Below are 21,100 nucleotides of genomic sequence, written 5' to 3'. Positions count from 1 at the left end.
TCTCTCCAATCCAAGCAGTAACATTTTAGCTTCTTCTACTAGTACAGGGTACAAACTTTTCTAGTACAGTTTTTAAGCTAAAACGTTTTGAGTAATAAGTTATAAAGTTAAGAATTTCACAAAAGCAGCATAGGAAAAAAAAAGAAAAGCATCAGTGTTACCTAGGAGACCTGAATATGTTTGATTTCAAAAGAGAAAATAACTGCCGTATGAATGATCCAGTTAAAATTATTTTCAGTTGAATAAATGTATTTTTTGTAATTGAAGAATTACATAAATAAAAACACAAGTTTAAATTTACAATGTTCATTGCAGTAGTGACATGTAACTTTTTACAGTAGGAGGTATTTTAACAATATGAGAAGGAGAAATAAAATTCTTTTTTCCTGTAATGATAACAGCTCTGAACGGAGATTTCAAGATCTCTTTCAGCAAATAAATATATATTGCCCCTTTGCTTTTAAAGAGTTGATCAAAATGTTCAATTAATCTAGCTAGTTTCATCTGGCATTCCAGTAGAGGACCAGATCTATTCAGAAGKAACAATATCTTGACCAATATTTTATTTTTTGTGAATAAGAAATAATGTAGGAAGTTATATAGAAATTTGTATTTCAAAAACCTATACCTTATACATATCCTTTATTTGCAAATTCTTTTCAGTTTCCTTTTAGTGCCTTTGACTTAATAATTGATAATTTGAAAAGAGCAAATTAGAAGGGTCCATATATTCTCCTCCCTCTTAAAGCTGTCTCYCCTCCAATTGTATCTACAACTTGTGAGATAATTATCTGAAAAAAATCCAAGAATTACCCTACTGGTTTACCAGTACTGCTTTACCTGAGATAGTGGAGAGAGTTAGTCTCATTATTTTGATKAATAGGCAGGCAGAGGGCTGTGCTCGTATATTATGTATATTATGCCATTTCTGGCATACACTATTTGTTTAGGACTGRGTTTGCTCCCTTTCAGTGCTGCACCATATTCTGCCGGGTTAGTGAACTGTTAGTTGTGAAACTTAGTGAAAAAACTAAGTTTCACTTAGGTGAAGCTAACAGCAAGTCAACCTGCTTCGGAGCACAYCGACCTTTTGCTTGAGGAGACGGCTCCCGCTCAGCACAAACGACAGCAAATCTAGACAGCTAAGGGAGGTCAGACTCAAAAATATTTCATTGTAGCTTTCTAACTGGTTATAATCATTCACATGCTGTATATAGTAGACCCTAAAGAGGTGATAGGGAAGGAAGCAAATTATGATAACACAGATGAAAATCAGATTTTTCACCTGAGCCAAGAACTCCTGATGTGACCAGAGGGAGAAGGAAAATTTTCTCGCCACTTTGACCAGAATGAAAATCTGCAGACCCAAGAGGACGCAAGTAATGCAGGCTATAGCCACAATTATGGTGTAGTTCAGGCCTTTCACACTATCCTGCTGTAGCTCTTTGTGGAACTTGAAGCATGTTTTATCATTGTATTCCCCTGAGCGTCCATATTCAACACAGAAGACGGGCACCAAAAAGATGATGACCACAACCCACACAGTAGCACTTGCTGCTATCGCATGCAGCTTCCTGTAAAACTCCACCTTGTCCTTCCACTGAAAGAATACAAGCCACCGAATCACCAGCGTGATCACGTAGAATAGGAAAGTCAGGAGCATGTGGATGTGCACCATTGCACTCACTATTTTACAAAAAGGCATCTTAAAGATCCACTCCTTGTTGATGTAGTAGTGCAGCCGGAAGGGCACAGTCAGGAGAAGAAGGCCGTGCACCACAACCAGGTTGATAATTGCTGTAGTGGTCACAGACAGGGTGTTCATCTTGACTAGCACGAAGGACATGGCGATGGATCCAACGCCACCTCCAGCGAGTGCGACYGAGTAGGCTGTAATCAAGATGGCCCTTGCCGTACTGGTGTGAGAGAAGGCAGCAAAGGATGCATTACTGGTGATATTCTCCTCAATCATGTTGCTGAGATCCAGCTTGTACAACTTCTAAAAATAAAAAAGTACATAAAGATTAAGGTGAGGTAAGGGGGGAAAGGCACACCTGAAAAGCCATCAAAGCCTTCCACCTAACTCTTGCTCCACAGGTATTGCCAGAATTACTTACATGACTTTACTCCCAGCAGAAGCTATAATGGGTGGTTTTATCCAAACATACTGCAAAAAAATACTAAGAAGCTTAGGAGGAGAAGCTGCCTACATCTTAAAATCTTACAACATGCATGAATTAGTATTAGGTGGAAAGAAGAGATCCTTGGACAAATGATATGATTGCCAGGTTTTTGAGGTCTCTATGTTATTAGTTCTCCTCTCTTCTGAGCATCTGCATGTTATTTACATATATATTATATATCCGAGAGATCATTAGAATTCCACTACTCTTTCATCAGTTGGTTTATTTGCAACAAAGATATTCTCTTCCCAGAGCAGATAATAACCATATGTTAGTCTATGAAAGCTCCAAATTTGGTTTGTTACTGAGTGCTGCATTTCACAAACATTAGAGCCAACTCCTTCCTTTCCATGCATAGTTTATCTGATCGATGGATTAAATATCATAAATACTCAGGCTCCATGGTTATCCTGCTCAGGTCCTGGCAGATTTAGTAGGATGGGCAGTGCTGTCCCAGTGCTTGGGGCCATTTCGTATCTATGATGTGGCAATAAGTAAGAGTGTTGCAAAATGGGATGTCAGGAAATGTTAGGAAAGGACATCCTGGGTTAGTACCAATAAGCCTGCCTAGCCCAGGCTGACTGAGGCGACCCAGAAGTTGACAGCAAGTTTAATAAGTTCAATTTTTAATAGAAAAAAAATGCTTCCTTTCTGTTTCAAAGAGCGATTAAATACAATCTGATAAATCTGAATTCAGTTTCTGGTAGTTTTTTTAGGTTTTTTTTTTTTTTTTAGGTATTGCAGGAGTGCATTGGTGGGGAAGGGTTCAGCAAGGGCATTATCCTGAAATGTCTTCGTTTCTAGGAACGTGACAAAAGGATGTCAATGCTACAGGCACAGAAAGTGGGGGAAATTAAACTGTGCTTGACTCCATGCTGCACCAGTTGTACCCCTGCTGCTATCTGAACTACCTAATTTAAAACCAGTTTTGGTGTGTCTTCCATTTCGTCTGTGAATCCTACAACACGAGATCTTTTTGAGTTTTTGGAATCAGTGATGTTACCTTACAAAATATTTCCTCCATCTTTTTGATATTTTAGGCTATTTTTAAGTAGCACATACTGACTGAAGTGGGAAGGGAAATAGATGTTTTTAAATTTTTCTCTTTGTGGAAATGAGGAAACATCTGTAGCAGTTTTCTAAACTGATTTTAGTCACAGTGGGGCATTAATATTTGTGACATGCCCCAAGCTTTGTTTGTTGTTATTTCTTACCAATATTTATAAGCACTTAGCCCTGTAATAACCAAGATCTTGTTATACATTGGACGGTCAATTATTCTCTGCTTATTCCAAAGTAACTAAGACTATAGATATTTTGTAATAGCCAATATCAATATAAGTGCTGTGCCTTAAGTTGTATGTCTTAGTGGTTTTCTGTTTAGAATTATATTCTAAATATATATAGTGTATATTATTTATTATACACCATACATTATACATTCTGAGATGTAAAATAAGTTAGAAAGAAAGCTCTTTTAGTCAAAGAGGCTGCTGACTGGCATATTTGAGCTATTGCACCAGAAACTATAGAAGTTCCTTCCAGTTCTGCTATTTCCGAGATGCTGCATTGTGGTGCATTACTGTGCAAGCCAGAAGGGATCAGCAATAGCTTTTCATCAGTTTCTAAAGACATTCAGCTTTAAAATGAAAAGAAGTCTCTGAAAAAGTGGCACTATCACACTGCTTTAATTTAAAATGTGTACTTAACGTTTAAAAAGTGCCACAGCCTAAGGCAATGTGCTGCAAATGCGGTCTAGTGGTAGCARTTCAGTGTGTGGAGAGGGAAGATGCCTCGTGGTCACAGTTCAGAGTCTGATAGTGAAACCTGACGTGAAGGCAGGAAGGAAAAGATAAGCAGAAGTCAGATAACTGGTGCTTTCTTGGGTGGTTCTGCTAGGAGGACATCTAGAGACGTCTATATGCCTGCACAGAAGCACCCTAGACCCTGAAGTGAGGGCTTCTGCAGAATTTTGCAGTCACTGCTAAATCCCTTCTTTGTAAGATTTGGCAGCAAATCTCATTTTCATTAATCTCATAAAAAATTACTGATAACTATGGTCTATGAAATAAGCTTATCAGCTYCTCACTACTAGAGGCATCTGACTGAAACATCATTGGGAGATGAATATGGAGCATAACATGACGCAGAGTATTTTCACTGAGAAAATACCACTTTCTGATAAGATCACATTTCATATTGTACTTGTATTGTACTTGCATAGCTATGACCTAGTRACCTGAATTACAGTTACCACACACTTTGGTCAGAAATCAACAGGAGGTTCATGGAATGAGAATGAATGCAAGTTTTACAGAATTATTAATTATATGACAATAGGTTTTATACTGAGCCTAACTGGAAACATGAGCTGTAGGAGTCTCCAAGAGTGGGAAAATACCATGCAGAAGAGAAAAATACTACAGAAGAGACTAGTGAACATGGTATGGAGCTTTCTCAGAAATGGTCTCCCATGCTGATTAGTCCCTTGCAGTGCTGCCAAGTGTTTCCTCAGTACCAAAAAAAGTAGCTTTAAAACTTCTTACCATCACCTTGCAGGCTACAGAGTCCCCGTTCCCTGTGTACAGAGTTTCAGTTCCATCTCATCCTTCCCTTGTTCTGGTCCAAGCCAATTTCTGAAGCACATTTCTGAGCAGCTTCGGGGCTGCATTTTGCAGCTTTGCCCTACCCAGCCTTCTTCTGCCAGGCACACCAATGCCAGCTTTTGGCATYGAGGACATGGGAGGGAGCAGGGACAGAGCTCACCCCACTGCCTCTACGAAAGCAGAGCTGCTCCTCAAAGAGGTGTCACCGTGTTGATGCCTTTCTACCACATCCTCCTGTAGCTACCGCCCATCCAGTGATATTGCTAAAGCTCTGGAGCAAGTTTTGGTCTTCCTCTGTGYTACATCTCTCGTTACTTGGCTAAGCTTCTGTAGGACATGTGCTTTGGAAGGCCAGGTGGTGGGCCACCACTTCATTTGATCGCCGTAAGTTAAAGAGATATCTGCTGATGACAGGGGCTTGGGGAAATTGCCCAAATTTCTACATTTTAGTTTGACAAAAGAGAGAGATTGCCAAGAAGCCAGATGCTGTCTTTTTTGGGGAAAAAAAATACTTATTAGTAATCACTAAAAAGACCACTGTGAATTCAAGTTTCAGCAGTTATCAGTGCATATAGGCTCATCGTGTTCTTTCCATACTACTTTCTGTGTAGCCCACAGGACTGGGATTGCTCTGTGTTTAGTCCAGAACATGTCATTCAGAAATATGATTCTTCCTCAATCAAAATTTTCCTAGCAAAAGGAAATTCATTGCAACCTTCAGTAACGTGTTTCTTTCTCTTTACATTATCAATTACCCTACCCAATTACCCTAGCACAAGGAAAAGAAGAGCAGAGCGGAGCAGAGCAGAGCAGAGCAGAGCAGAGCAGAGCAGAGCAGAGCAGAGCAGAGAAGAGAAGAGAAGAGAAGAGAAGAGAAGAGAAGAGAAGAGAAGAGAAGAGAAGAGAAGAGAAGAGAAGAGAAGAGAAGAGAAGAGAAGAGAAGAAGGGTGAGACAAATTTCTAGTTGAGCTTGTACAGCTTCAACTTCAAGACACAATAGCTATTTATGTTTTTGCCTCCAGATTGAAAAAACACTCTGTCAAATTTTTGTTGTTTTAATTTGTCAACAATCATGATACTCTTGCAATCCCAGCCAAACAGTGAGCTCTACTCTCTGTGTGATACAAATGCTGGCAAAAATTACCTGACTCCAGCAYGGATCTGCTGAAAGACTGGCAGGCTTCCCACTGATTTTCATGTGATCCAACAGTTGCTTCTAAAGGAGTAGCATTTGTAGTCTGTATACACCCAACTGAGAATTTTCATTTGAATTTGAAAAAAAATTCAATTCACATGAAAGCACATAAGGCAGACTTAAAAAAAAAAAGAGAGAGAGAAAAAAAAAAGGAGTGTTTCTCAAAATTAACAAATGTTCATCATACCAATCTAGGTTGGTAATAGTAAAAAACACCAGCATTGCTTAATAAAAAGCTGTCTAAAAAAGTGCATTTCTTTCACAGGCATCTCAGTCACAAACATCTGAGTCACAGAGCTGCACTTGGCAGAAAGTGCTGTAACTGCTTCTCAATATGGGCTAATTCTGGGCTGTCTTATGGCAATAATGCAGCTTATACCACGAGAAGAGCTGTAGCCTCCTTTTAATTTCAAACCACTGCTCATATCTAAATCTTCAAGTATAAATGTCTGCCTAAAGGAAAACATTACATATTATAGATATGAAATATCAAATCTGTATTTACTTTGTTATTTACATGCTGATTTTTTTTTCAAATGACTTAGTAATGAGTTAGAACTCATTCAGAAGCTCRTGTCTGTGTCATCATCTTCCTTACAATTTCTAATTTAATCCAGTCTATTAAATAGTTACAAAAATGAATGGAGTAGAAAACATGTAGATGTAGTTCTAGTATGGGGGTTTTTCTTGAGATTTTTGCAGTTTTTACATAGGAATGGAAGTCAGAGAACCTTCCTGTAGATAATCATTTATCATCCCAGCTATGCGTTAATGGAGAGAACCAACCAATCATTATGATTTTTATAGAGAATGGGCGATAAAAAAAGTGAACAAAAGATGTGCACAAAGATGGATGAAAATACAAACAAAAAATCACTTGTGGCTTTCAGGAGAAGTAGAACTACAGGGTAATGACTCAAAAAAAAGGATGAAATAAGCTTTTTCTGTACTAGGAAATTACAAATATGTAATAATGATGAAAGTTGTTGTGCAGGGATGTTCTAAAATACATTCAAAATCAAATGAATAGGTAATCGGATATATTTTTTTAATTTGCAAGCATCATGTTAGAAGCCCTGCAGACCGAGCCCTTTGTTTATTCTGAATGTACTTACACTTTAGAGTTTATCTCCAGGCTTCAAGTGTTGTTTACTTGGCTCTTCATCTTAGATAAGATCTAAGGAGAAAAAGCAGAGTAGTCGTTACTTTAAAGCATCCTTATCTCACCTCCTGCTCTGAAGCTATGGCAGAGCAACAGCTGTGATCCTTCCTTGGCTACCTAAGGGCCGGGCTGTCTGTGTCCATGAAATCTCGGGAAGATTTCATGTTGCATTCCCCGTGAAGGAGGAGTTCATGGAGAGAGAACTTCCACCTTGGTCTTCATGTTACTCTCCCCTCTTAGTCATCTCTATCTAGGATGCCTCTCCCATGCATTTCATGCAAGATATCCTAATTTTCAGCACCCTGTTGTCAAGAGCAATTGGGTGGCCTGTACGGTAAAAGACCCTACCTCAGGACTGAGACTCTCTGCTATAAGTTTATACCAGGCCCATTTTGCCCTCTTGCAGTCTTTACAAGCTTCTCTCAGAGCACATCCCATTTGAATGCAGTAGTTTGGGTAGCAAGAGTATCCACATTTAACATTCAGATAATCTTACATAAGAACATCTTAACTGACTACATCCTGTTGCTTCACAGTCGGTTAAAAAAACACAAGGGACAGTTCTGTGGTTCTCCACCAAAGACTGCTATATGATGAACATCATCTTTTTCCATTTTGCATTTCTAGCAGTGTCTAACAGCTAAAGAGATATTCAAATGGTATTTAATATTAACACTCATTAATTCTTTCCTAGAGTCTTTCTTCAGCTGATCACAAACTTCTATAAAAAGGCATTCATATCGTTCTTCTCCTGTTGCAGCTGACAAAATAAAATCCCTGTGGCAAAGTTAAATAGAAAGCTAATATATCCTCAATTCAAGTTCTGTACCTTCTTGGGTAAAGTTGTCTTGGCTGCTTGTACGTCTTGTTCTAGGATAAATATGTGCTGATTAATAATGGGAATAAAGCCATATCTTAAAGATCTGCAGGTAGCAGATCTTAGGCAGATAAATGTTTTATTTAAATTATATRTACTGTTGATACATAACCATGCTGTTTTCCCAAGCAGTGATCACAAACAGGCCTCTCCATGTTGACTCTTTTCCTTGGGTTTGCATTGCCACACAAACGTTGAATTCTTGCACTGACGCTGGATGAAAACAAATATTGAAACACTCGAGTTGCTCTGGAACAGACATCATTATCTTCCTTCATTGTGAAGAGTGACTTTAGAAATATTCCCTAAAGTGCTAGGGACAGTTTCCTGAATAAATCAAGTTTGATCAGAATTTTGTCAGACAGTCAACCTCATTAGAAGCAACAAATTATTCCCTAATAGGAGCTGAAGATCAGCTGGAAGGGCTGATCAAGGCCCTGCTTTTTTAATTTTGTGCCTGAATCTAAAGCAGCTAGTAGCAATGGTGACCTGAAGAAGGGTTCCTCTGAAGGTGGTTACCTTCAAAATTCCTGCAATTGAGGTATCAGAGAGCTGATCACATAGAGCAAAGTCCTTTTTTTTTTTGACAAGAGATCTGATTTTAAGTTATTCTCTCAAAAACAGGGGTAAATCCCATATTGCCCTGTGTGTTTGACTGTGAAAGAGCTTTGGTAGATGGCCTCATGGACTGGTCACCACCGAGGATGTTCCTGTTCCCCAGGATGTGCCTCAGGAGGGTCCTCAGGCATGGCAGCTTCTGCTTCCTAGGACGAGATGTGTGGGAAGCCTGAGAGCAGCATCTGCCACATCCTGAGCTCCTTCCTCAAAGCCCAGAGCTCCTCAGCATCCCAGTGCCAGCTACGGACCTGTTTCTGCTATCTAATACTGTGTGCAAACTCACTGAATCAGTTATTAAGCTGTAATTGTGACAAGTTAATTGCAATTTACCAGTAAGTAAAAGCTCAGCTGCTAATATGAATAGCTGAAATTTTGCATGCAGTTATAGTGAGTAACCTGTAGCTGCAACCAACAAGAATGTAATTTCTGATTCGTATTTCTAATGTGCCTTGATATTTCAAGTTGCTGAGCAGAAAGATATTAATTATCTACAAAAGGAAAAGTGTTTGTTATCAATAGCAGTGAAAAGCACTTTGTAGATCACAGGTTTCTTAAAATGTCTCTCTCTAGGTGCTGACAGGGTTGTGATTTGTGCCTGTCATCCTGGAGGTTTAAGGCCTTCTGTGAGAGAGACATACTGCCTGTGACACGTCTGAAAGAACATTTTGTGAAAGTATAGGTAGGGCAATGTGACTTGCAATTCTTCATTTCACGCACATTTGAACAGCAGAAATATAAATTCAAGCTCATCTGAAAAGTGGAAATATATCTGGTGGAGTCTTCCTACTTCCTTATTCTACTTTAGAGAGGAAAAGAAAAAAATTTTTCATGTTACCATTCTGCAAAAGTTATCAGGGCAAGTTACCAATGGTGCTGATGGGCATCATTGCTCAGAAAGAAAAACCACTYGGCTTTAAAGTACCTAAGCCAGAGTGCTGTGAAGAATGCCTATCTTCAGTCTACCTTGCTACCTCAAGGACCAAAATTATATCTGATTCCATGCTAGAGAATAAAATATAAATAAAATTGCATCAAGTTCCYAATCAGGTGTTTCCCAAAGCCAGCCCTTTCACTGGAGAAGTGCTTCAAAGAAAACAAAACAGCAGCTAAATCCACATCAAAATGTGCTGCATTTCTTTAACGGTGTGTGGGGAGATTATCACAAGTGGAGACAGAGAAAACTGTTTCAGTGCTAGTCATTCACCTCACATTCCCTGTTACCTGTTCRTGTTGTCTTCTTGTCTGGCCTCGGTGCTCATTGCTGAGGACCAAACAGAACCACATACGGAATACAGCAGTGCAAGCTCCAGCCTAAATGGGTCTTTTGGGAAAACGTCTCACTTATTTTTAATAACTGCACATTTACAGCAATCAGTCACTTTAAAATAAACCTTTTCTKCAGGTTTTCACCAGTTTTCCAGTTTTTACTATCCTAGTTCCCATCTGTCACATGCCAGTAGGGCTTTTGGGGAGACTGGCTTTTCATGGGGAGCCCAAGGGCAGCTGTTCCCCTTGTCATCAGAGCTGGTTGGCACCGGGAGGAAACCACTTGAGGCAGGAGCTGAGGGGCAGTGAGAGGCTCTGCTGCTGCCCTGGGCTGACACAGGACTGCAGGGAACGAAATCACATAGGCACCGCCTGCCCCTGCGAGAAGGAAAAGCCCTTCCGTCACCTGAAAGGACAGGGCTTATCCTAAAACTGGTTTCAACTGCCTGCAACCTCTCACCACCTACCTGCTGAGGCAGGTAGCGGGCTTTAAGAAAACGTATTATTTAAGAACAATTACAATGCAAGGTTATCACTATTCTCCCTCAAATATGTACTGCAATCACTTTATCCTTGGATTTTATTTCATTTTTGATTCCAAAAATAATACAAATGCTATCAAATGGATGGAAATAAATTATTCCAGTAATGACATCTCTTGTACTGAATATACACATTTACATTTTTATGAAACTTATTGTAGTAAAATGTGTCCTCTGTACTGGCAGAGGAACACATCTCCATGCAATAGTCTAGTGTCTGCGTATGGGAAGCACAGAAACCAAAGCTTTGCACCAACATTGCTGGATTGATCCTGGAGATGATTTTCTATCAGACTGAAATGCACGACTTCAGCACTGCATCTGAGCTGGAAGGGAATTTAGGATTCCTCATATTTCTTTCAGAAAGGAGGATTTCTTGGAAATTGCTCAGCATTGCATTCAGTACATTGGTGTGCAAAAGCATCTCCTCCTCAGGAAGGCTAAAGAATACACAGTAAAASAAGGCACTATGTGCATGCGAGGGCTGCGTTACATGAAGATGTTTGGGCTGAAATGGCTCATTTCACTGTTCAATCTGGAGCTTTCCCTTCTGAGCTAATGAGAAGCATTTGTGTTAGATTAAGCTCTCCAGCGTATTTGCTGAAGTGTGAATCTACGTGCTAGGAATAAGCTCATTACTGGTGAATTTTTTTAGACTTTTCCCTGTCTGAAGTGCAGCTGAAATATTTATGGGTGCAGGCTGAGGCTCCCGGCTGGAGCAGCTCCGGCAGCAGYGAGAGCTGGGGCTGCTTCGTGCTGCAACAGGAGCCTCATCTGCTCCTCTCCCTCTCYTGTCCTGCTCACTTGCTGTCCCCTTTAGTTGTCCCATGACTCCATCGTGTGTTCGACTGCAGTTCTTGACCAAATCTGCCTTTGTGATTGGCACTCAAGAGCAAAGAAGACTTTGTCTTACTAAGGTGCATRGAGCACCATGCCCCTGCACCCCTATTTATGACTGGTCTTTAGATCTCTCTATGCGATACAGAACTAAAAATAATAAATTGTCGGCTGGATTCCCTGCCTAACTCCCTTCTTTTCACTTTGTCCTGTTTATTTGATGTAAGTACTACATAGACCTTCAACTGCTGAAAGACTTGAGTTTCTAGGTATTTTGAATCATTATTTGCTATAGCTCTAATTAGCTTCTCTTAACCGAGACCAGACTGACAGGGCTTTGCTGAATGACATTACAAGCCCTGCTAGATGGATTTACATTCCAGACCTTTGTGAAATCCTTACAGAGTCAGTGCAACATGATGGGGAGCTGCCCAAAATAGCTCAACAGAAGCTGTTGCAACGGTGGGTGGTGCAGGAGATGATACCCTGTGGAGATGCAAGCTCTGATGCTAAAGCAGAATAACCACATCAAGAGGGTACTGTGCCCATTAGCTTCTCAACAGGGTTTATTGGGCTGGGCGTAGCAATATGTTTACTGAGCATTATTGCTTCCTATTCCCAAGCCAGTGTATTAAGAACAAGTCTGAATATACCTGAAGAGAGAATATACGTGAAGAAGAGCCTTCCTGTTGATTTCCTTGGTGTTACGGATTTGAGGAGGTTAGGGAAACAGAGCACAGTGCCTAACTGAATTGCAAACTGAATTGCAAAGTGAAAGCATTTGCTGGCTGAGAAGACATTCACATCACTAGCTTGCTTCTTTCTTAACACCATCAAATCAGGATCATCCCTAAGAGCAATCCATTGACTTTTACAGCTCTCATGTTCAGAGATCTCAGCATTCACTGCCAAGCGTCATTAGCACAATGAAAAGTGCAGATAGAGCAATAATTCAATATTCACTCCAGGTTTTCCCTTAGGCTTCCATTTCTTTGGCTCACACCTTTATTTTTTCTTAATTGCACTTGAGAAGGGAGTGAAGTGAAAGCTGCTCAGTGAGCTGACAATAATGATTTCTGTATCAAAAGAAATCTCCATTAAATTTTCCGATTCAGCTTCCACAGATGAGTTATTGGGCATCTGAGTTCAGCCAGTAATCGGTCTATTCCCACACCTAAAATATGTAAGATTATCCTCACATTATCTTTATTTCAGCTGTGTATCAGAAACAGGAAGGTCTGCTAGGTTAGGAAGAAGTTGATTAGCCTSGTGAGAGATTTCAGCAGTATATTTTGTTATTCTCGTTTGAAGTATTGTTCCCACTTTTTTGTTTGKTTGGTTGGTTGGTTTGTTTTAGATTCAGAAGCAACCTGCACAGGTTGTTTTAGGGATAAAGAATTTACGCAGTTTTTGTGTATGGCATTGAGCAAAGAACATACACACATTATCATTTGAGCCTAAGGTATGCACAAAATTCAGAAAGCAAAGCAATGCAGAAATATCCAAGCCAATTTAAGTAGCACTGAGTAATGTCAGTGTTAGTATGATCTCCCTCCCATCTAGTTAATCCCTATTTTCCAGGTCTAGATTTTCAGGGCTTGAGTTAACTTCTTCACAGATAGCTTAGCTACTTCTGTATGTATCTGAACATCTGTTCAGTTGCCACAGGCAGTTGCCAGTTTGTGTCTCTGGTGGCCATTGAATCCARTAAAAGTCCAGGTTGGCAGGGATCTCTAGAGATCATATGGTGCAACCTTGTGTCTTGGATATTTACAAGGCGGGAGCTTTTACTACTTCTCTGTGCCGCTGTTCCTGTATTTAATTGCTCTCATGGTGAATGTGTTCTTCAAGAATGTTTCTTTTTCTTTTTCCCCCAAAAAACTGCTTCACCTGCATTATCCTTCTCAGTAGAAGGTCACTGAATGAAAAGAGGCAAGTTCTGAGAAACGCACAGCTTGACTTTGCAGGACTTGTGCTGCCTCCTGCAACACTCACCTGCAATCACTCACTTGCGTTAGGACACAGCAGTGGAGACAGGTCTCTGAGCCACCAAGCACAGAACTGCCTCATGTGTCAGCCTCTGACAAGGCTGGGAGAGATCAGACTGGTCAGTCCTGACTAAGGTCACCCCTACCTGGCATGGGTTTGTCAGCTTCACTAGAAAATAGAAACTTCCTGCCAGTTGTGGTTACCTGGAAAGTTTCCTCCTGACGGATGATTGTGTGATCTCCATTATCAGCACGGTTGACACCCATGGGCTGAGCTGCAGCCACAGGTGTTTTCTGGACAGGAATCCTTAGGGAGCTGCAGCTAATTTGGGCAGCTGCAGTGTCTATGCAGCAACCTATGCTACCCAGCAAGCAGGTCATCCACTTCGACATCAGATCCCCTTAGAAGAGCAGGATCTTGCTGCTTCTCTTCAAGATGCTCTGCAACCTGGTCCTTGTCTTTCGAAACATCTATTCCCAGTTTCAGAGTTAAGATCATAATGAGAGCCTGCACTTCCCAGGGACTCATTAAGAAAAGGATAAAGTGGTGGAGCTGCTTCCTCTCAGGGATGGCTCTGGCGTGGAGAGCCATGAACTGAGAATCACTACAAAGCTGCAAATGCAATGCAATTTCTCTGACCATGATATTGCCTTCTCTTGAAGAAATTCATCATAGGATGCAATAGAAACTTACCAAAACAAAATATGATACTGCAAAAGCTTCTGCACTTGAGAAAAGAGAAAGATACAGTAAGGGACAACCTGAGCAAGCGGGTTAATCACTTTATTCAGTCTGAATTGGAAAGGTGTTTGGACACTATGATAGATGCAATGGCAATGGCCATTATATGAATCCGTACAGAAGAGAAGTCGAACTGGAATTATTTAATCTGATTATTGGTATTACTCACTTTTCCACTTAGAAAACGCAAGCATAACCTTCTCRAGCTCTAGTTGCCTGGAGCAACACATCTCAAAAGCCAGTACTTTTACAAACCAAAATAAAGTGAACGTCTGCAATATATAATCATGCCACAAAGCMAGGCAAAATAGCCATCACACCAGCTGGTTCCCTTGGCCTCACCTTCAAATATTGTGTTTCTGCACCATTTCTCTGGATAAGCTGCATTGTGTGAGGGTCGTAACCTGAAGAGCAGCAGACAGAGGCTCTTTGGACTTAGTGTTATCAGAGTATTCAGAGGAATGATGCTCTTYCATAGGTGCTAAAAACACTAGGGAGTTTCAAGCTCTCGTGTGTAGTGAGATGCTTCAGCACTGSAGCAAGTTTATGGATAGTTATTTTGGAATATGTAGTGCCCTTTAAATTTGCAACCTCATTTTCCCTGTTGTAACATGTTTCTGTGCTTCCACTGTTCATGCTGATAAGAACTGCAGTAGTTCAAGGAGGAAGGTGAAAAACAAAGCTACTATTTTCTGTCTCCTCATCACAAGGGTCATGGAGCTGTGGTTCACAACAGGGAAAGAAAAAAGCTGCTTCTGCTGCTGCAGAGATTAAAAGAAACCCTTCTCACACATGGTCTTCCAGCAGTAATTGCCTGAATAGGCAGATACAGGCATACATCTGTCTGTTGTTGGTGACACAGGTCATTTTTACTGCTATAACTTTCTGATATTTTTCTCTACCCTCCAGTCACAACTCCTCCTTGTCTGACTCATCTGTCTCAGTTAATTCCTTACTTTTTCCTGATCACTGAGAAAGGCACCCAGCTGTTTTTCCCAGCTAGCCGAAGAAAGTTCAGTATCACCAACAAAATGAAAATAGTCCAGATTTTGTCTGTTGCCCTCCTAAAGGCCTCCTCTACACACTGAGCGAGAAGAGGACAGCAAAGTTAAACTCAATATTAGAGCACATGAAGTTTGGTTAACTTGTGTCTAAACTAACTACCCCCAGGTCCCAAAGCGGTAGACGTGGAACCACTCGGCTGCTGAGCCCCAGAGTTATCTAAAAGCACCAGGGAGGGTCCTCAGAGGCACCGAAGTGAAGGCAGAGCTGAGTGCTGCTGACTGCCAGGGAGACTGGCAGTACTCCGCAACTGAGGCAATATGAGAAATTCATTATTCATAAAAGAAGTATCCGAGACATCTATGAGCATCAGTTTGGAAAATTCCTTTTCGTCCTTTGAGGATAAATCACCAAGGCCAAAAACATCAATCTTGCCTTTCTGGTTGCATTTTCTTTTAGTAAATTAAATTTGAGAAGTGTAGATGTTATCATAGAAGGAGTCCTGGGTTCCTACAGGCCTGAATTCCCCAACAGACATTAAACTACATCCTTCTTTACTACCACAGATGTCACAAAAATCTCCCTCCGTGGATGACTAAAAAGCTGAAGCACTTTAACTTTGATCCTAAAGCTTTTCTTCCCAGCTTTGCTTTAATCTTACCTCCCACCAAAAACTGTTCAACTCCATCCAGATCTTAAGGCTTCTTATTTGAATTTAATAACATTTCCCTTCTCCTCTCCAAGGTGAAAAAAAAATCTTTTGTCTTCTGCATGGAGTGAAGTACTCCAGCAGTTATGCAGAGCACCCCATAGAGCTTACCCGGCCCTGGCTCTGCAGACAGACAGACAGATGGACCAACGGACCGACTGACCATCCATCCATCCATCCATCCATCCATGATACCTCATCCCTCTGCGTTCAGCCCTACAACTGCAGAGAGCTGCCACTGAGCAACTACAACCAACTTCTTTTGGCTTCTCAAATCTCACTCATTACCAATAAACTGCAAACAGCTGAAAAGGACGCTGCCACCAACYGCGATAATCTCATGGAGCAAGTCTATTGATTTTAATTTTTTTACCTTCTTTCATTCAATGCACAATAATATTTCCAATTATGTGTCTGCTTGTAAGCATCTAGAGCTGCAAGAAAAAAGGCTAAATTCCTTAAAGCAAAAAAAAAACAAAAAAAAGTGCATTTACATGCGCTTACGTGGATATATGGATAAAACTGTTTGTCTCGTGTGATATGAAAGCCACCAGCCTCTCAACGTGTTCAGTTGCTCAGATGATAGCTCATTGTGAGTTAGCATTAAGAGGTTATTTGTTATGTRGTATGCACTTCGCCATTGCATAGACTTTATTTTTAACAATCCCTGTGATGCAACTTACAGCTCCAAATATACTTTTCATGCAATGTCAGAGATGAATATATTGATTTGAGAGCCATTGCAAGTGCTTTCATCATGCTGTAATGTTAAGATGTAGGTAGTGATGGCGGAGTAGGGCAGCCTGGAAGGGCGAAGTGTCCCTGCTGATCTTGAAAATGCTTCTGTATCATAATTAAGTGGTAGAGTCTCACAATGAGATGTGAATACCTCCTTTATCCACACTATATATATGCAACAGGTCTTTTATAAATTATTGTGTCAGTCTCTTTTTACAAATGAAGAGAATACGGCGTGTGAGGAGGAAGAAGTTTTGGCAAGGATTTATTATTGTAGTCCTTTTCGTTATATTTTATGTATCATTGGCTGTATTCTTAACTGGAGCTAGTATCTGTTGCCAGAAATTTGGCAGGGGAGCATTAGATATTCTTGAGACTTTGGTTCTTAGAGGTGTAAAGTTTGCACTTCTCCTAGGAATACAGATTTATCTATGAGACCAAAAGAGTGATCTGCTTGCAATGTCCTAGGAGAATTTAGATTCGTCTAGACCTCGGGATGCTATCCATTTGAACCAGTGCACAAACCAGGGCCAGTTTATGTGAGATTGCTCAAGGTCAGTGGATTATGTATATCTCAAAGAATGGAAATCGTGCAACCTCTTTGGGCTCCTCTTTCATCAGCATCATCACAGYGCTTTTCCTAACATCTCATTCAACAACTCCTATCTGTTGCCTCTTGTCCTATCGCTTTGCACCTCTGAGAAAGAGCTGTCTCCATCTTTCTCTACCTTTGCATGAGGTGTTTGCAGAGAGCAGTAAGATATGCCTTAGCTTTGCCCCAGCAGAACTGTCCTCTGGGTCTGGCTTTGTACATCATACGCTGCAGCCTTCAGGGGGCCCTCCACTGTACTCACTTCTGCATGTCCATGTCCTTTTTGCACTAGGGACCCCTTACTAATTGTGGTCTTAAAGCTGCTGAGCAGAGCAGTAGTCACTTCCCTTGAGCTACTGCCTGTGCTCTTGGTAATACAGCCCAAGATGCTCTTGGCCTTCTTTACGGCCAGGGCACACTCCTGCTTGTGCTCAGCTTGTTGTCCAACAGGTACCCCCTCCTCCAGCCACTATCCACTAGTCCTTTCCCAGCCCACACTGTTACACAGGTCTGTTCTGTCCCACGTGCAGGGCTTTGCTTTGCCTTTGTTGAATTTCATGAGATTCCTGTCAGCCCATATCTGTCGAGAGCATATCAGCCACCTGCCTCAGTTTGGTATCATCCCCAGATATGCTGAGGATATGCTCTGTCCCATCAACCAGGTCATTAATAGAGACATTAAACAGTATTGGCCTTAATATTAGCTGAGAATTGTAGAAAGCTGTGTCATCAACCTTGCTACAGTGAAAGGATAACCAGGCTGGTCAGGAGGAATTACCCCTTGGTAAGCCTGGATACAGTTTCCAGGAAGTTTTGCTCCATAACTGATTGCTTTCAGATACGCTGGACAGCGTCCTCGTAATGGTGTTGGCCAGCTCTCTCAGTAACCTGGACCAATGTTGGAGTTGGACCCGTGGTGCTTTGGCCCAGATGAGTTGACAGCCCTGGAGGCCATTACTGAAGCTAAGGACAAGTTTCAAAATCCATCCTGGAATCTCTCCAGTKGGCAACTGCTTGCATCACAAGGGTTTGCAGGGCTGCCACAGCACATTCTGCAGGCCGGACCTCTGCAGAAGCAGCCATAGCTCCACTCCTGACATGGTAAAAGGTGCAGAGAGAAGTACAACTATAAATGAGCGTGTTTTACTCAGCATTTGTTTGTTCTTTTATTTGTTTTTGATTTAATTTATCCTCATGGCTCGATCATACCAGTCAATAAATAACATCAGAACTACCTCCTGCATCTTTAAAAGGGTATACTGCCTGAATCATACTGCCATTTCCATGGATAAGTCACAGAACTATACAAATAAAGCCACACTAAATAGAGAAAAAAACATAAGGAGAGGAAAAAAAGACCAGTATAGGTCAATTTACCCGTAATGGCTTTTGTCTTCTATATCCTGTCCACTCTTTTTCTCCTGTGTGCAAATATGGGCTTACAAAAGCGTAAGGTATATGAGTAAAGGTGGATGGAATAAAGCAAAACAGGTAAAATACATGGCAAGACAGATGAGAAAAATAACCCACTGCCACAGGAAGAAACCTGGTACCTGCCGATTCTCTCATCTCTTCCTCCTCTCCCATTTTATTCTTTACTCTTTTAACTGAGAAATATTGTTTCAGTCTTTTTCCTCTGGAGAGTAGCAAACTCTGAAGGACCAAAAACAGGAGAATGCCATAACCATTCTCTCAATTCTTAGATGACTGGAAAAAAAGTTATTTTAATTATAAAAGCATAGTAGCTTGAAAGTCACTATCTTAGTTTTCATGCTCTCTCTCAGGCATTCACATGCTACGTATTAATGGACTTTCAGTTCAGAAATCCAACAAGACATCTATTCTGTGTGCCACTCCACACTGTAGGATGCAATGCTCTTCTCAACATCCTATAACAAATATCCAATGTATTCTGAAGCAGCAAACACAGGAGGCATTTAAGTGCTGTTGAATAAGCATGGTTGGAGACAACTGGTCTTCAGCCAAGTGTTTTTTCTACTGTGTTTGCATTATGACATCCCTGTGATGGACATGGTGGCATCTGCTAACAGCAGCAGGCAGGCACGTAAACATACATCCTTATTATGTTGCTGAAATGAGATCTCATGGCATCTCCCCACTGTCTTCTTGAGCAATGAGAAGGAGGAGGATAGTGGAAAGGTCTTTGAGACACTCATCTGGTAAGAAGAAATTGCCCACTGTGCTTTCAAAGGAGACATCACCTGACGTCTTTCCAGGTATGCTATGGAAGTAGGTCTGGAAGTGTGGTCTAGACAGAGGAAGGCTGCAAGGAGACTGGAGAATTTTAAGTATGAACATGTGCCCTACACGTATTGTCACAAGGAAATGTCTTTAACATGGACAAATAGAACTTTTCTCAACATTTGTAGACCTTACCAAAATTGCTCATGAAACATGGAAGATGCTTGCTGCTAGCACTTAGTTTTGAATATTTTATCCAACTTTTTTCCTAGGAATCAAAGATTTATGATACAGTGATAACTGTTAAGGTATCTGAAACATATCTTGACCTTTTAAACACTCAACAGGTTATTGAACTTCTTCAGAAAAGCCTGCAAATTGTCTTCTTAGAGGAAAATGAGGATAATTTCTGCTGGAAAGTTGATTTGAGCTGAACATCAAATATTTCTTAAACCTTACTTGTTCATACAAGGCAGAAGTGCAAAAAAAAAAGCCAGTGGACAAGACCTACTGCTGACACCTWGAGTTATCCAACTTGGTGATGAATTCTCTGGAGGGTTTATCTTTTCCATAGTGCAGTATAATTATTTTTTTCCTTCAAAAACTACTGGAGGCTAATGTGTGAAGAACAAGGTAGGCTGTTTGTGCTGTGTAAGGTTTTGCAAAGAATGAAATAGAGAGTGTGATTTGTTTCTGCTGTTGTGGTAGCCCAGTCTGGGGAGAAGTTTGCCTATGGGCAGCTAGAGCTGGTTTTGAGGCAGCAGCAATCTGTCTTCTGCCCACTAGGTTTTCCAGTGCAGCTTGTCGGTGAAATATGCTTGTGTTATTTGGTCAGAGGGTATAGGAAAGCAACTTAGATGCAAGTAAAACACACTATAAATTCTGAAAACACATAGGGCGAGAGAGGTGTCCTGAATTTCCTTCAACATTCCAGCTCTTGGCTGTGAAAGTTAGTGGCTTATCTGTTTGTAGGGCAAACTAGGGAAATGCGAGGAACTCAGAAGTTTTCTCTAGTAGAGTCACTTTTTGCTTGTTTTCTCTCCTGTAACAAGCAGAAATCCTTAGCTGCTGGGGGGGGGTTCATATCCCTCAGCAGCTATCCTTAAACAGTGGTCCATGTATTTGGCAACTGTCTGAGATGAAAAGATAACCCAAGCAAGACATAAAAATATCCCTACTAATACAGTTCAGATTCTGGCACATGCTTGTCATGGCTGCCAATCTAACTTAGGACGTTAAAAGAAAATCAAGTCCTTACAGCCACACAGAGGAGAAGAGATTGCACTTATAGCACTATGTCTACTGAAAAACATAATGCAGGCATTCCATACATTTGGAGAAAGCAGAGGTTTTTTAAAAAACACCATTGAATGAACAATAAAATTGCACTTTAAAAACTCATGAGGGATGCAGAGCAGTGAAGAAATCAAGATGCAAAATTTTCTACTGATACACAAGCAAGAAAGCTTTTGGTAAACAAAACAAAAATGACCACTCAGCTGCCATAAAAGGACTCTTCCTTGTTTGACTGAGGCCCTCTGCATTTGAACATTCACAAGATCATAGAATTATAGAATGGTTAAGGTTGGAAGGGACCTCCAGAGGTCATCTAGTCCAACCTCCCTGCACACACAGGGTCACCTAGAGCAAGGGGCACACAGCTGCATCCAAGCGGGTTGTGAAGATCTCCAAAGAAGGAGACTCCACAACCTCTCTGGGCAGCCTGTTCCAGGGCTCTGTCACCCTCACAAGATGACTCCTTTCTCTGGTGTAAGGAGAAACTGCCTTGAGGTTGAAAAGTTAGGCWCTCAAAAATCAGGGAGCAGGGAATTTTGAGCACA

The 21,100-nt window shown here is 40.9% G+C and overlaps 1 protein-coding gene across 1 annotated transcript; it reads right to left on the bottom strand.

The window, feature by feature from the left end:
- Positions 1-1,051: 1,051 nt before the first annotated feature.
- Positions 1,052-13,541, bottom strand: LOC112948555 (probable G-protein coupled receptor 141). Its single transcript, XM_026040809.1, has 2 exons — positions 13,479-13,541; positions 1,052-1,999 (listed from the first exon to the last, which is right to left on the bottom strand). Exons 1-2 carry the CDS (start codon positions 13,539-13,541, stop codon positions 1,052-1,054), a joined length of 1,011 nt encoding a protein of 336 aa, XP_025896594.1.
- Positions 13,542-21,100: the final 7,559 nt, after the last annotated feature.

This window comes from Nothoprocta perdicaria, unplaced genomic scaffold (assembly GCF_003342845.1).
Source record: "Nothoprocta perdicaria isolate Ctin4 unplaced genomic scaffold, notPer1 scaffold_269, whole genome shotgun sequence".
Classification (NCBI taxonomy): Eukaryota; Metazoa; Chordata; class Aves; order Tinamiformes; family Tinamidae; genus Nothoprocta; species Nothoprocta perdicaria.
The sequence above is the reverse complement of the archived record's forward strand: the minus strand, read 5'-3'. Positions and strand labels throughout refer to the sequence as shown.